Source organism: Panicum virgatum, chromosome 1K (assembly GCF_016808335.1).
Source record: "Panicum virgatum strain AP13 chromosome 1K, P.virgatum_v5, whole genome shotgun sequence".
Classification (NCBI taxonomy): domain Eukaryota; kingdom Viridiplantae; phylum Streptophyta; class Magnoliopsida; order Poales; family Poaceae; genus Panicum; species Panicum virgatum.
This window is the reverse complement of record NC_053136.1, coordinates 44,063,590-44,077,173: the sequence shown is the minus strand read 5'-3', so window position 1 is coordinate 44,077,173 and position 13,584 is coordinate 44,063,590. Positions and strand designations below refer to the sequence as shown.

Genomic DNA, 13,584 nt, shown 5'->3' with positions numbered 1-13,584 from the left:
GATCTAAGGGGGGCTGAGGGGGCTCCAGCCCCCCTACTGCCCAAAACTCCATGGAGCCCCCCACAGCCCCCCTAAAATTTTAGAGATCATTGATGAAGAAAGGTAGGGAGTAAGGAAGAAAAAGGGTCACCAGCTCCCTGCCTTCCATTCCTGGCTTCACCACTGCATGCACAAGGACCACTTGCCAGCATTAATGGAGCAAAGCATGTACCCGGAGTGCACGCACCCCAAGTACACTACCCCAGAGTGTGCATGCAGCCAAATCTTTTCCAAAGCTCTCTCTCACACCCCTCATCATGAAGGAGCAAGTGGGCGGAGAGAGACGCATGCATGATGCATGCATGCAATAACACAAAGAGAAAATGGTCACCTATGGTACCGAATGCATGTCCATTAAAAGAGGACAATCACATTAAGAACTATCTCCCTTTCTCCCTTACCCCATTTGTTGCACGGGCTCCAAGGTGGGAGGGGGCTCCTGCCACACACAAGCACTCGTGAAGGGCGGTGCGTGCATGTCACCTTAGACCTCCTCCAAAGGTTGGCTCTTAGCTAGTTTATATACTCCCTCCATACTAAAAAAACTTGACATTTAGGACATGATTGTGGTAACCAAGAAGTAATTAATTAGGGGTTAGTTTTCCATCTTTGTCCCTAATAAATACGGTTGTGGTTGCTCTTTGTACGAGAAAATAAACCAGCCTAACTGGCTACCAAGCGGATGCGTGAATGTGGCGAGCTGAGGTCGAACCCTGGCGGCCAGCAAAATTTTTGCTGGAGGCTAGTTTTGCATGGCACTGTTGGCCCCGCACGTTGGCGCGCTTAGAAGCAAAGCAGTGGAATTACGTTGGCGCGAGCAGAAGCATTGGAATTTCAATTTTTTTGTTCTCGCGCTGTAGAGGCTAGTTTGAGGCCGTGTTTTTTTTCATGTGGCCGAAATTTTGTTCCTTTGGCGCTCTGGACGGCTGATGCTTCGAGTGCTCGTTGTTAATTCTATTAATAGCCCTCCTTCACCCCTTCATCTACTAGTACTACTCCATTGCCTTGCTTGCTTAGCTAGCTGTTCTCCTTCCACTACTACGGCAATGGCTCATTCCTTGTTTGACTTTGATATCAACGTTCGTTTAGAGGACGATGGCGACGGCAATGTTCCCTTGGATGTCAATGAGCATGAAGATGACGACGGCAACGCTGGCTTTGATCTGAACGAGTACATGATAAGCATGGCAACGGTACTACCTCTTCTTCGCTAGCTGAATGTATTGTACAGCTACAATGTTCTTCTCATGTCGCTGAATTATCATGCTCTATTTTTTAATAGGATTCGATTTGAACTTGCCACTTGATGAATTTGGAGCTGTTGATTTTGATTATGTACAAAACCTAGCTGGTAAGCATGCATATTGTACTATGAATAAGCTTGTTTTCCCCTATATTTAGAATCATGCCGTGAGTTCTTTGTACTATGAATAAGCTTGTTTTTTTTCTATATTTAGACCATGCCGAACAAGTGAACCAACTGAAGCATGATTATTCTAATCATGTTAGACAACAAGTGTACCAAGCTCTGTTGATGAGAAGCAAGAATGGAAAACTTGGCAAGAACGACACAACAATTGTTGGTCAACAATTTGGAGTAAAGATTAGAACAGTTCAGCGCATATGGGAGCAAGGTAAAGAACAACTTGCTCAAAATATTCCAGTCAATGTTCATAATCGAAAGAGAGGTAGAAGTGGTCGTAAAGCAATCCCTATTGACTTGGAAAAATTGAGGGACATTCCTCTCAAAAATAGAATGACGATAGAAGATGTGGCTAGAGAACTTGGTGTTAGCAAATCTAGGATACAAAGTTATTTGAGAAAGGGCTAGCTTAGGCGCCACTCTAGTAGCATCAAACCTTACCTCACTAGTGCTAACAAGGAGACTAGGTTGAAGTGGTGCATTGACATGATCGACCAAGGTTTGCTTGATGATCCAAAGTTCAAGGATTTGTTTGACTTTGTGTTTATTGATGAGAAATGGTTCTATCTCCATCAAAAATCTGAGAGATACTACTTGCTACCCGATGAAGACGAACCACACCGCACTTGCAAGAACAAGAATTACATCCCTGGGATAATGTTTTTGTGTGTTGTTGCTCGGCCAAGATTTAGAGATGGAGTATGTGTGTTTGATGGCAAAATAGGTTGTTTCCCACTAGTTACTGTTGAGCGAGCTATTAGAGGTAGTCATAATCGGCTGCGTGGTGAGCAAGTAATCAAGCCAATCCAATCAATCACAAGGGATGTCATAAGAGATTTCATGATAAATAGAGTGTTGCCGGCAATTAAAGCAAAGTGGCCAAGAGAAGATGTGCACAAGCCAATTTTCATACAACAAGATAATGCTCCAAGCCATTTAAAAGTGAATGATCCTCAGTTTTGTGAGATTGCAAAGCAAGGTGGGATTGACATTAGGCTTATATGCCAGCCAGCCAATTCTCCAGATTTTAACATTATAGATTTGGGTTTCTTTCAAGCTATACAAGCGATTCAATACGAGAAAAATGCTAAGACATTGACAGATCTAATTCCAGTAGTGCAAGAGGTAAATGATCATCCATTTGATTGTTTCAATACAGTAAAGATTCTAATACAATGAAAGATCTAATTTTTTGACCACATGTTTTTTAGGCATTCTTGGAGTATAGTCCATGGAAAGCAAACAGGATATTTGTAACACTACAAACTGTTTTGAAGAAAGCAATGAAGATTAAAGGTTGCAACAATATAAAGATTCCTCACTTGCAGAAACAAAGACTAGAGAGGCAAGATAGGTTGCCATTGCAAATTACTTGTGAAGCTTCATTGCTAGCCGAAGCACTTGCTAGTCTCCCTGCATGAAAGCATTAGAAAAACAAGTTACCTTCTGCACTTTATTGTTTGAACGCCGCCGGCATGAAAGCATTAGAAAAACTATGTTAGCTTGTGCACCTTACTGATCATGTATGCCGTCGTGCACTGTTGCATTACTTTGTTCCTTCAACTTTGCCGGAGACGCCGCCGGCATGGAAGGTTTTGCAGCGAGGACAGTGCACCACGTTGTCGTCGTCTGGCACCTCCTCGACAGAGTCTGGGACCGCCAGGACGGAGTCCGCGACGAGGTCGACGGAGTCCGGGACCTCAAGGATGGAGTCCACGACGAGCTCGACGTAGTCCGGCACCTCCGGCACGGTGTCTAGCGGGTCGACGGTGTCCGAGTCCGCGACGAACACATCCACCGAGTCCGCGAACAACTCCTCCGAGGCACCCGCGAACACCTCAACCGAGGCGACTGCGATCACCTCCTCCGACCTGCGATCCATGGAGATTCCTAAACCCTAATCGGCGGCGGCGAGCTCTCTGCGGGTCGACCAAGTGCTGGAAGGGAACGCGGGCGTCGCGTGAACGATGGAAGGCAAGTCGCGTGAATGACAGAAGGCAGGTCTGACGCTAGAAGGGAACGACGGGCGTCGCTGGAAGGCAGGTCGACCATGCGCGCGTTGAATGCGGGCGAGTTACGAGGGCACGCGCGTGTTGAATGCGGCGGCAGCGCAATGGACGGGAACGGGCATCGCCATACGCATGAAGGGTAAACCCGTCCAAAACGGAGGGCGTGGCACCAGAACGTCAAGTTTTTCGATTTTGGGCCCTTGGCCTAGAACGTTAGGAATTATAATATGGAGGGAGTAATTTTTTAGTGGATGAATAGTGCAAAAAGTTAAGAGCTATCTCTTGTTCAAGAGATAGTTTCATACACAAACTTTGAGATTATAAGAGAATGACATGTGGAATCAGTTATGTTATGAGCCATGTGCTAAGAGCTAGATCATTGGGAGGGTTGTCTCTTAGATTGTTTAGAGCTCGGTGCTAACTCTTCCTGTTGGAGGAGGCCTTAGAGCATGGCTAATAAAGTCGCCATCAGCCGGTGGAAAGAAAATCCAACGTGATGAGTATGTGGCAACACAATGGGAGGGAACAGCGCAGCGCATGCCGCCAATAGCTGCTGAGTGCAGCAACAGCGCAGCCAATAGAGCTGCAGGCCCCACATCCCACCGCTTCACGTCGGCGACTTGTGACTCGCTCACTTCATTCTCTTTCTTGGTTTCTCACTCCTCCACGTTAGATTTTGATTATGTTGCAATTCATTTCGCCAGCTGACTGTACCTTAATTACTATACTTGCTCTTAAGAAGACATATCATATATTTTTTGTATACAGCCCAATATGGAGATCCCTCTTGGACTATAAAAGAGGAGACCTGGGGCAAGAAGAGGGTGATTTGTTGTTGCCTTTGGAGATTCTAGAGCTCAAGCACGAGCTCTCCTCCATGTATTCTCTGATTCTTTTACCGTCACATAATATATAGACAAGCAGAACATGAGGTTGTTATTCTCTAGGCCTGAACCTGAGTAAAATCTGTGTGTGCTCATCAATCATGCTATACAGGAAATCAATGTGTTCAACTCCTGGCCGGATCTCTAAACAGATGTTACACGAATCCCTGCTTATGGTGTTCATCCACCGACAACCACCAACCCAATTACCCAAACAAAAACACATTATATTGTTATGAAAAGGTTTAGCTGCACGTTGAGTTCCACGTGATGTTTGTTACAAATGATTTGGATCTACATGCCAACCGGTTAATTGTTGGCATGTTCTGAAAATGTGATGATAGTATATCCTTGACTTATAGTGTTCTGCCAGATATGATGAGCATTTATTGATCTGTCAACGTAGAATCGCCATAAGTCCTCCCTTGGTGGGTGGAAGGTAGGGATAGATAGGTAGGCAAAAGTGATCTTTTGCTAAGTATCAGCTCCATTTCAGCCTAAATTAGCTGAGTTTCGTTAGGCTAATAGTAGTTAACTTGAAACTTGGCTAACAATTAGATGTGGCTAACTTTTACTCCCTCCATCCTCAAATATAAGTCATTCAAGGATTCAAAATTTGTCCTCAAATAAGTCATTCTAGGTTGAGAGTGGACCCAACCATTTTAATTTTGCATCGTTTTCGGATCTTCCCCAATAGAAAGATGTGCATGCAACCATGTAGAGGGAGGTACATGTGGGGGAGGTGCATGGGAAAAGGCATGCTAGTTTAGTTAGCACATTTCCAATACTTAATAATTAGCGTAGGAGAATATCTTCTACACGACCATAATCTTTCCTAAAAACTCTAGAATGACTTACATTTCAGAACGGAGGAAGTAGCAGTTGACCATGTGTATCAAACGGGCCCTTTTGAATGAGTGAATTTACGCAAATGTCAGCCCATCCCATGCGGTTTTTAAAAGGACAAGGCCAATTCGGTTTTGCTTGTGAGCCTCCCATCATTTACTATCACAGAAAAACTCGACGACCACACTAGGAGTCTTTGGTTCCGCAACACCAACTAAATTTATTGCTTACCAAAGGGATACTTCATTTCTTCTGAAATCGGCTCGCCAGAGGATCGATACGGCATGAAACAAACCATCTTGGTTTGCTACAAAAGAAAATTTCAGCACGAACTCGATCTCGAACTCGTGTTGAAATTGCCGGTGGCACCTCTCCCTTTATACAGGTCACGAGGACACAGATGCCGGACGGACGTACTGGTAGTACAGGTGAAGATGCTGTCCATGATCTGAAGTTCTGAACTGACAAGATCAGTCACACCCAAACTGCCCAAGCCGCCTTGTACCCTTGTGCGGTTCCGTCGTGTGTGGTCGTCAGGAGCAGCAGGGACAGAGCGTAGCTAGCTTCTCTTTTGGTTGGCGGAAAAGGCTCTATCTAGGTGCGGGCGCAAGTACTCTGCACTGCAGCAGTCGAGAGTCCTCCACTCTGGCCTTTCGGTCGGTCAGGACTCGGGGCGTCACGCGTCGTGCATCCGCAGCAGGCACTCGATCTCCTGGAGTATTCTCCTGTCCTCCCGGCTGGCTCGTGGTGAGGAGTGAATGCCATGGTGATAGATCCCTCGTCTTTCCAACCAGGCGTGAGATGTCATTTGCTGTCCCGAGAATGAAGGTTTATTTCTGGCGAAAGAAGAAACCCTGGTATTCTGGTCTCGAGATCTGGACCCTGTGGATGAGAGCGGACCTGGATCATGTTTCCTCCTACACGATCTTTTCTATATATTTATTCTCAAATGTGCAGAAAATAGCTGCGCACTATTTATATTAAATAGAAGAAATAGAGTTTGTTACAACGCGAGGATTACATGCTCACCATAGCTAGGCCACTGTAGATTGAATTGACTGGTGTGCATTTCCATCGATCCGCACACTAGGATGCGATTGTCATCAGAAACATATACAGACAAGTACAAAAATCGACTTTTCGTTACTGGGTGTGTTCCAAAATTTCTCTCTCCAAACTTTATTATTCACCTATTATATTAAATCTTTTACCTCATGTATGAAGCATTAAATATAGGTAAATAAAAAATTAATTGTATAGTTTTGATGTACACGACGAGACGAATCTTTTGAGCCTAGTTAGGTCATAGTAGGACAACAATTGCCACAAATAAACAAAAAGTACTACAGAGTGCTACGGTGTCCTGTATGACCTTTTTTCCCACCCTGATCTAAACACAGCCACTGTCCCGGAATCATCTCGTGCTCTTGCAATGAGTTTTGCGTTTTCGCTTGTGACGTAAACGTGCCGGTCACTACTAGCTGTGATGACGACGGCACGAGTCACCTGCCACCCGCAGCGGGGCGCTGTCGTTGACGTGAGGATGAGACGGGCGCGGCGGGTGCAGGCCAAGACGGTGGCCATGACCTCAGCTTGTAAGGATATGTTTGGAAATACAGTCACATCATATATTTAGATACTAATTAGAAATACTAAATATAAATTTATTACAAAACTAATTTTAAAAGTCGTGACTTAATTACGAAACAAATCTATTAAACCTAATTAGTCTATGATTTGGCCACTAATTGCTACAATAATCATCTGCTAATCGTGTATTAATTATATTTAATAGATTCGTCTAGAGCTCTAGTTGCAACTTATGCAATTAGTTTTATATTAAATTGACATCCGAACATTCGATGTGGCAACTACTTAAAAAAATCAAATGAGACCTAAGTAAGACGGAGATGTGTCTTGGGTCACCACACCAGGCACGTCGACGGGACCATAGAGAGTGAGGTTCTATTTGTTCAGGGATTAAAAAGCTAATGTTCATGGATTAAAAAGCTAATTATGAAACTAATTGCATAAATCGATGCTATTGTCAAGACTACGATTTAGCAATATTGTGCTATAGTATAATATGCTAGCTAATCATAGGCTAATTAGGGTTAGTTGGTTCATCTTGACAATTAGCCGCGACTTATGCAATTAGTCTTTATTAGTTTATTTAGTCCAGAGGGATGGCAATGCGTACCCGAAATCTAGTGTGTTTTTACTCCATTAGGGTACGGGTTGGAGTTAACTTTTAGACCACATAGGTTTATTAATGGGCACAAAATCCTACCCGTTGGGTTTATGGGTACGGGTTTATTTCCACAATACCCGAACCCGTAAACTTATGTGTTTTTAAACCCGATCTAACCTAGTGAAATTGTCTTTTAAAAATATATATATATATAATAAACTTAGCACCCCTTCTCCTTCCCTTGTTATTTTAAGGAACCCTGAATATTTTGGTGGCGAGTAGAGTGTTGTTGCTTTACAGTTATAGTGTTTGTATTCCTATACACTATAAATTTGATGCTTACTATATTAAATTTGTTGATTGTGATAAAAACTAGCATAGTAAAGTCTAGACCCACGGATTACCCCTTTCTTTTTCGAAATACCCAGGACAGATTTCGGGTTTTAATTAATAAGAGAAGCAGCAGTTACAAAAGCCTTAGCCGATAAGTAATCGGCACAGGCTGGGGCATCGGAATAGCCCCACAACAGGAGTTAAAAAATACACTGATTACTCGCTAGAAGGTCTATCAACTATGGTGGCAAGGTTTTTGGCCCCCGCCGAAACCCAAAACCTAGCGGTCTCTTTTATTTCCTCTACAATCCTGCTCGGAGTCTTGACGGCATCATCGAAAACTCTACGATTTCGTTCACACCAAATCGACCACGCTACCAGGATTGATAGCGAGCATGCTCCTTTTGCCTCTTTACTGATAGAGTTCCCCACCAAGTCGAAGAACCAAGTAGTCAGATCTCTGGCCGTATCCCAGGTTGTTGGGTTCATGCCCGAGCAACGACTCCATGCACTGACCGAGCTCCAAATGAAGCAAGCGACCGGGCATTCAGTGAACAAGTGCAAAGCAGTCTCCAAATTCCGCAAGCATAGCTGACAAAAGAAGCAATTGGGCCATTCACGCAGCATCAATCGATCTGCTGTCCACACCCTATTTTGTAGCATAATCCACATGAAGAACTTGCATTTCGCAGGTGCCCAAACCTTCCAAACCATCTTAGGGAATAAAGAGAGCAATCCTCCTTCAAACTGCATATTGTACACTGATTTGGCCGAGTAATCCCCGGATGCAGTCCTTGTCCAAACAATAGTGTCAGCTTCCATATTGTTTGCGTCGAAGTTAGCCCCATCAATTAACTCCCATAGCTGTACAAATTCATCTAACAGTGGGACAGTCAGATCATAGGCCACATCTCTTATCCGTTGATCGTCCAAAAGAGCTTCTGCAACTGTTTGTTTTTTCCGCTTGCTATGTTTGAACAGCAGCGGAAAAAGGAGAGCCGGAGCATTGCCATGAAGCCAGCTGGACCACCAAAAGCTTGCCGTTCGCCCATTGTTGACAGAGACTCTCGTTGCAGTTGCAAAGCCACGGATTACCCGTAGGTATCCATTAACCCGATGGGTATGGGTTTGGGCAATTTTAAACCCATCACGGGTACGAGCTTTTTAATGAGTCATTTTTTTCATGAGTTTGGGTTTGAGACGATAAACCCAGTGTGTTTGTACCCGTTGCCATCCCTGGTGACGACGTTGATCTCGAGCAGCACCTAGCAGCGGTTGGGGCGGCCGTGCGGGCAGCAATGGAAGGAAGGAGTCGGTGCAGGGTTTGCTGTTGATGCTATCCGGCTGCGGCAGCGAGCGACGACGGGCTCTGCTGCAGTTTGCTTTCAATGACATGAATACATGATGAAGCAGCAGCATCTATCCTGCCCTCATCTCGGAGCAATACACTTTCTTTAATTCCTTCAGTAGACCGGACGCTCCCTCCAGTAGACCGGCATGTAGTTTACTTTTGATTCTCTGACTGACTGGAGGTAGTAGTACTTCGTAGCATGTCTAAGAAAAAATCTACATGTATGTACAACCTCAACATGTAAAGTGCCAAAATGAGTGTGTGTGAGCTGAAGAGAGTTTGTCTATACAACTGTGTGAAATTTATTTGCAAAATAGTCAAATTTCTCACCGTTTTCCTTCTCAATCAATACATGGCCAGCAAAACTTTCGCCGCATGCTTCAAAAAAGCAAAACTTTCGCCGCATGCTTCAAAAAAAAGAGATATATTACTGATTGGATGACAATTTGATACTAGAGATTGGATAAGACGACCGTTTACCACGTTGACTATAGAAGAGATCAAAAGGTTTGCAGTTGCACCCCCACCCCCACCAATCACCTCGGCCATCGCTCTCAGAGTACCTTCGGTTTGACTCCTCGGTTTTCTTTATCACTTCGGCACAAGCTTACGCGCGTGATCGATACTTCCAAGTTCCAACCACCTCGGCACCTCCGTCCCTCTCGGCTTCATTGCTGCTTGTGCCTAGCCGCCTAGGACAGCAAAGAAGCGTGGGTGAATTCCTCTGTGTTTCCCAGCTTCCCGAATCCTATTCACCTTGGCCTAGCTGCCGTCAAACGATTCTGCACACCAATCTTTTGACGGCTTCCCCGGGCTCGTGCTGCTTCCCGATGCAGACGCAGTTCTCCACTCGCTGCGCCGCCAACCAAGAATGTTTTATGTCTCAAAATCTTGTTGCCTTTGATCGGCTTTGATTTCAGGAGCTTGTGCTGCTCGTTGCCGTCTCAATTTTGAGCTCTGTGGTGGAGGCGATGGTGAAGGCGAGGCGGCAAGCCACCGCGAGCTGAGCCCCGCCGCCTCCTTTTGCTCCAAGCGATGGCCTGCTTCCGCTTCCGCTGCTTAAGCAGCAAGGTCAGGAAGGGCGCGGGCGGGAAGAGGCGGGAGCGGCCCGCGGCGCCGGCGTCCCCGGCGCCCGCCTCGTTCCCCTCCAGGGGAGCGTGCTCCAACCTGTCCTTCTCCACGGCGTCGTCGGCCGTCGGCACGAGCCTGTCCGAGGACTCCGGCGCCGCGGTGCGGGCCGCGGCGAGCAAGTCGTCGGCGCGGAGCATCCCGGAGCTGTACGAGGAGAGGGGCGCCAACAGCCTCCGCGAGTTCAGGTTCCGGGAGCTCCGGGCCGCTACCAGCGATTTCAGCCGGCTGCTCAAGCTCGGCGAGGGCGGCTTCGGGAGCGTCTACAAGGGCGTCATCCGGCTGCCGGGCGGGCCCGCGGGCGGCACGCTGGTCGCCATCAAGAAGCTCAATCCCAAAGGTCATCAGGTGCCCATCTGTGTTTTCTTGGCTCGTCGTATCACCTTGTCTTGGACTCTTGGTTCATCATGAATTCATCAGCAGTTAATTTACAGTCTAATGCTTGGTGCTTGCCATTCACATAAATCTCTCTGTGATACTGTGGTTACCTAGAATTACAAGTGAGACTCTGTGTTCTGGTTCCTGAATCGAAGCATAGCTTACATGATTCTGTAGTTTATATTACACTAACGGCTGCAAGCCTTACAGTGCCATGCTATCCACTAAAACAGCATACTAACATGTATGATAAGCACAGTAATGTTAGTATTTCATTTCAGAACTTCAAAATTATTTTCCATTTTGGCATATCTGCACTCTGTAACGAAGCAAGTAGTCACATGTTCTCCAAACGACTAATGTACATCAGTGGATGTGGATTGACTTGTGCATTGCTAGGATTGTTTCAGAGTTTCAGCATTTGAGTAAATTATTTTGTTTCCTACTCCTAACTTGATCAGGGCCACAAGCAATGGTTGGCAGAAGTTCATTTTCTGGGGGTTGTTGAGCACCCAAATCTCGTCAAGCTCATCGGGTACTGCGCCGCGCAAAGTGAAAGAGGCCCTCAGAGGCTGCTGGTCTATGAGTTCATGTCGAACAAGACCTTGGGTGATCATCTGTTCAATAAAGCATACCCTGTCCTCCCTTGGGACATCAGGTTGGAAATAGCACTCGATGCTGCTGAGGGACTGATGTACCTCCACGAGGGATTGGAAGTTCAGGTATCAGCTTGACAGTTGGCATTCCACAAATAAATACAGTTATTTTGTGAACCATACCAAACAACTTTTTTCTTTAAGAGTATTGGATTGGGTCAAGCATGTAGTATAAAATGAACTAATAATTGATTTGCATGTCACAGCAAGTTTTATATGCGCAATTTTTTTGTAGTATCATATCCTATCCTATCCAAAATGCTGAAGTGTTGTAATCCATACTGAATCATTTCTGAAAATGCTGATTGAGGTAATCCGAACTGAATCACTGAAGATTTACAATAGATCTAGCATCAATCAGGTCAGAACTTGGGCTTTCACATTAATACATTACTCAGTCTTTGTTTCTCCAATTACTCTTGAAAACTGAAATATCTGTGCAGCTATCTGTTTTCGTGTTCTGAAACTTAGGACTATGTTGTTGTCCATATTCTTGGATGAGTGATCATGTTGGTTGAATGGACAATGGTTAGGAGGAACAATGTGATGTAAATACCATTTCTTGCTTACAGACGTGTTCACAAGGAACTGTGCCTCTTCCCTTGTGTACCGATTTGTTAATATGAATATGATTCGATTTCGTAGCCGGAAAAAGAATGAGATGTCTTGTTTTTGGGCACTGAAAATCAAGAAAAATTAATTGCAGGTCATATATCGTGACTTCAAAGCTTCCAATGTCCTGCTTGATGAGAAGTTTAGAGGAAAACTTTCAGATTTTGGATTGGCAAGGGAAGGGCCATCTGCTGATCATACTCACGTCTCTACAGCGGTATGTGTTGATTTTACTCCATAGATCAAGATGATTTAACTTCCCTCATGCATGTCCATCTTACAGAATTTTCCCCATTGAACTTTGATTCTATATCTCATTGAGAACAATTCGCAATCAGGTTATGGGGACGTTGGGCTATGCGGCTCCAGATTATATTGAGACAGGCCATCTCACTACAAAGAGTGACGTTTGGAGCTTTGGGGTAGTTCTATATGAGATCCTCACTGGACGGCGCTCAATGGAGAGGAATCGTCCTAAGAATGAGCAGAAACTTCTTGAATGGGTGAGGCAGTATCCTGTCGAAAGTAAGCAATTCAGCAAGATTATAGACACAAGGCTTGATGGCCATTACTCTAAGCAGGGCGCTAGAAAAGTTGCCACGTTGGCCAATAGTTGTCTTGCAAAGCATCGAAGGGACCGTCCAACAATGAGAGAAGTGGTCAAGAGCCTGAAGCAAGCAATGCAGCACAAGGAGTTAGATGGGGATGCAGGGGCTTCAGGTGAGACTTCACCACCTGATGAGGTATCGGGGAAACCAACAACAGAGGATGTTGCCGTGGCATCAGCAAGGCGGCGGATGCTTCATCTGGCTGCCCTAGGTGAGAATGCAAACAGCATTGCGAAGGCGAGATTCATGCTCATGAGGACTGCCACTGTTCCAACTCCTACATAATCTTCAGTTGTGATCTTCTCTTTTGACTCTGTACTTTCTTATGTGGTTATGAAGATAGGCTCGTTGGTGACGTTTTCCCTTTGTCAGTGTACATCTATAGATAATCAAACATTATTTTTTTTCCTTCTGATCAGTACTTTCTATAAGTAGGATGGGTGTGAGACTAGAGGTTTTCTATTGTAAAGCTTTCTTTGCCTTAAGGATTCTCTATGTTTGACTGCAACTTTAAACCTTGTAAAAGCTGCCAAATTTTTCCTGTCCATGCTCGACTTCACTTTTTGTTATTGACTAATAATTCTATAGTCGCTAACTATACTTTTAAGGCACTCTGTTTTAGGTATGGACTGTATTATGTGCACTATTTTTTATTGCATTCTCAGCTTGTAGAGTGAAGACCATAGTATTTACTTTTTATTGCTAACTGGAATTGCAGGAACTGGAATTGCTCGGACGCCGCTTCACTTGGTCCAACGAGCGAGACTCTCCTACGTTGGTCCGCCTCGACCGGGTGCTATGCTCTTCGTCCTGGGAGCAGCTGTTCCCAGATTCTTTGCTCCAGAGCACGGCGGCGGGAATTTCCGACCACTGCCCCCTGGTCCTCGGCCTGCGCGACAATGTGCGTGGTCGAGGATGCTTCCACTTCGAAAACTTCTGGCCTTCCCTAGACGGCTTTCAGGAGGTCGTTGCTAACGCCTGGGCATCTCCGGTCCCCGGGATTTGCCCGTTTGAGCGGCTTGCAGCGAAGTTCAAAGGGCTCACTATTGCCCTTCAGTCGTGGAGCCAGAAGAAGGTGGGCAATGTCAACTCCCAACTGCACCAGGCCAGGGAGTTACTCCACCAA

At 45.3% G+C, this 13,584-nt stretch overlaps 2 protein-coding genes across 3 annotated transcripts; both read left to right on the top strand.

Annotated features, from left to right (window-relative positions):
- Nucleotides 1-1,085: 1,085 nt before the first annotated feature.
- LOC120655657 lies at nt 1,086-2,435 on the top strand. The gene is made up of 3 exons (XM_039933593.1): nt 1,086-1,194; nt 1,322-1,390; nt 1,497-2,435. Exons 1-3 carry the CDS (start codon nt 1,086-1,088, stop codon nt 1,868-1,870), a joined length of 552 nt encoding a protein of 183 aa, XP_039789527.1. The 3' UTR covers nt 1,871-2,435.
- Nucleotides 2,436-9,689: 7,254 nt separating this feature from the next.
- LOC120711127 (probable serine/threonine-protein kinase PBL19) lies at nt 9,690-13,003 on the top strand. 2 transcript variants are annotated; one of them, XM_039996553.1, is made up of 5 exons: nt 9,690-10,552; nt 11,044-11,304; nt 11,945-12,067; nt 12,189-12,353; nt 12,432-13,003. In XM_039996553.1, exons 1-5 carry the CDS (start codon nt 10,112-10,114, stop codon nt 12,741-12,743), a joined length of 1,302 nt encoding a protein of 433 aa, XP_039852487.1. In that variant the 5' UTR covers nt 9,690-10,111; the 3' UTR covers nt 12,744-13,003. The 2 variants fall into 2 exon arrangements, with proteins under 2 accessions (XP_039852487.1, XP_039852481.1); XM_039996547.1 differs by having other exon boundaries at nt 12,189-13,003.
- The last annotated feature ends 581 nt before the right edge of the window (nt 13,004-13,584 follow it).

Bases quoted from the DNA above. Each gene is read 5' to 3' on its own strand.
- LOC120655657 (XM_039933593.1), top strand. From the start codon at position 1,086: ATGGCTCATTCCTTGTTTGACTTTGATATCAACGTTCGTTTAGAGGAC. The intron at 1,195-1,321 runs GCTTTGATCTGA...ATTTTTTAATAG, and splicing joins AGATGACGACGGCAACGCTG to GATTCGATTTGAACTTGCCA. The intron at 1,391-1,496 runs GTAAGCATGCAT...TTCTATATTTAG, and splicing joins TTATGTACAAAACCTAGCTG to ACCATGCCGAACAAGTGAAC.
- LOC120711127 (XM_039996547.1), top strand. From the start codon at position 10,112: ATGGCCTGCTTCCGCTTCCGCTGCTTAAGCAGCAAGGTCAGGAAGGGC. The intron at 10,553-11,043 runs GTGCCCATCTGT...TAACTTGATCAG, and splicing joins TCAATCCCAAAGGTCATCAG to GGCCACAAGCAATGGTTGGC. The intron at 11,305-11,944 runs GTATCAGCTTGA...AATTAATTGCAG, and splicing joins ACGAGGGATTGGAAGTTCAG to GTCATATATCGTGACTTCAA.